Source organism: Chaetura pelagica, unplaced genomic scaffold, assembly GCF_000747805.2.
Source record: "Chaetura pelagica isolate M959 unplaced genomic scaffold, ChaPel_1.0 scaffold470, whole genome shotgun sequence".
Taxonomy (NCBI): Eukaryota; Metazoa; Chordata; class Aves; order Apodiformes; family Apodidae; genus Chaetura; species Chaetura pelagica.
The window spans coordinates 77,516-79,644 of record NW_009951911.1 but is presented as its reverse complement, the minus strand read 5'-3'; the positions used below and the strand labels follow the sequence as shown (position 1 = coordinate 79,644).

The following is a 2,129-nucleotide window of genomic DNA, read 5'->3' as shown; positions in this document are numbered from 1 at the left end:
TCCCACCCCCTGCATGGGCAGGGACACCTCCCACCAGCCCAGGTTGCTGCAAGCCCCATCCAATTGGGTGGATTGAAAACACAACCAGACCAAGAATGGAGGTGACCACAAAAGCAGCCCCTGCTGCAGGTGGTGGCAGCCTCTGGTGAGCAGGGGGAGCAGCTCCTACCTCTGGTGAGCTGGGCTGTTCTGTGCTGCTCCTCCCGGACCTGCCGCATCCTCTGCAGGTTGTGGGCACTGGCTGCTGGGTGGTTCACCATGGGGAAGGGGTAATCCCGGCCTGGGCAACAGGGAGACACTGGAATTTATGCACTGAGCAAGGAGGTTTCACTGGATTTACACCAGGGGAAACAACTCCAGCTTTGCCTAAAATAATCATGGGATGGTTTGGGTTGGAAGGGACCTGAAAGATCATCCAGTCCCACCTGCCACGGGCAGGGACACCTCCCACCAGCCCAGGCTGCTCCAAGCCCCATCCAACCTGCCCTTCAACACTGCCAGGGATGGGGCAGCCACAGCTTCCCTGGGCAACCTGGGCCAGGCTCTCACCACCCTCACACCAAAGAATTCCCTCCTCATCTCCAACCTCCATCTCCCTCTTCCACTTTTCATCCATCCCCCTCATCCCATGCCTCCCTGCCCTTGTCCCAAGTCCCTCCCCAGCTTTCCTGGAGCCCCTTCAGGCACTGGAAGCTGCTCTAAGAGACTTCAAAGATGCATCAGAGCATGAGTCAAAGTACAAGATGTTCTGCTACTATTTCCAGACAGCCAAGCATCTGAGACAGATAAATGCAAAGTCAGCAACTTGGAGTGACCAATATTTTTAGAACATGAAGTTGAGGCAAAAATAAATGCTCTGAAGTCAGACTCCAGGAGCAAAAAAACACCTTGGAAGGTGAATCGACAGAAGGTCAAATTAATGGTTTAAAATGAATGAAAATGGAATGAAATTAAAATTTAGGGAGTTACTTTGGACAGAGGGTGGTGAGAGCCTGGCCCAGGTTGCCCAGGGAAGCTGTGGCTGCCCCATCCCTGGCAGTGTTGAAGGGCAGGTTGGATGGGGCTTGGAGCAGCCTGGGCTGCTGGGAGGTGACCCTGCCCGTGGCAGCTGGCACTGGATGATCTTTCAGGTCCCTTCCCACCCAACCCATCCCATAATTCTATGACTAATCCATTTTCAGAAGATCAAATCCTGCCTCCTGCTGGCAGTGAGATGCTTCCACCTCAGGCTTGTGATTCTTTTGGCCAAGTAGCAGCAGCCAAACCCCCAGCAAGGATCCCAAGGAATTACCTATGATACATCCTGCTTCCTTCTGCTCCTCCTCAGATGCTGTCCAGGGCTCATAGATGTGCTTGGAGGAAAAGTTCTTTAGTACAGGCAGGTATTTCCTAGAAAACAGGAACAAGAGGAGCTTTTATACATGTATTTATATTTTATTTCTAGAGAGAAATAGTCACACACTTAAGAGAAGTGGAAACCAACCTCTGCCATGTTCATTCTTGATCATATTGATGCCACCAGCAGTGGAAAATCTCTGATTCATGTTGCACAAACCCCCTGGTTTAAGTTCTGAAACCTCCAAGGGGTGACCCTTTCCACAAGGCCATTTTCCAGGAAAGAATTAGTGGCTTGATTTCAATCTGACTTCAGTTTTTAATTCATCCAAAATATTTTGGTTGGTTTGTTGGTTTTTTAACATTCTAACTGATCCAAACCTTCATCAGATTCCAAAACCATCACCCACTAAAGAGAAAGTCTTTAGTACCTTATCTAGAGAGAAGGAAAACGAGGCTTTGGACCAAAAAGGAATAAAATCAAAGTTTTAGCTGGAATCCATCAGAGACACCAACAAAAGCAGGAAATGTGGCCTAGGCTGGAGCAGGGGAAGGTGTAGGAAGTTCTACTCAAGGCTGGTGGTCAAACATGATGCTGGAGGCACCAGGTGCTCACAGGTCAATACAATCATCACCCCTGAGGCCATAGAATGTCTCTTTGCTTCTTTGGAGACCTTAGAGCAGCTTCCAGTGCCTGAAGGGGCTCCAGGAAAGCTGGGGAGGGACTTGGGACAAGGGCAGGGAGGGATGGGATGAGGGGGATGGATGAAAAGTGGAAGAGGGAGATTGAGGTT

General features: G+C 50.0%; 1 protein-coding gene across 1 annotated transcript in view; it reads right to left on the bottom strand.

Annotated features, from left to right (window-relative positions):
• Positions 1-2,129, bottom strand: part of LOC104385746 (cryptochrome-1-like) — a 14,736-nt gene that overhangs the window by 3,817 nt on the left and 8,790 nt on the right. Inside the window, exons 8-9 of the mRNA XM_009994243.1 lie at positions 1,292-1,389; positions 170-280 (exon numbers count right to left, since the gene is read on the bottom strand). Coding sequence (XP_009992545.1) covers positions 170-280; positions 1,292-1,389 — 209 coding nt within the window. The remainder of the gene's footprint in view (positions 1-169; positions 281-1,291; positions 1,390-2,129) is intronic.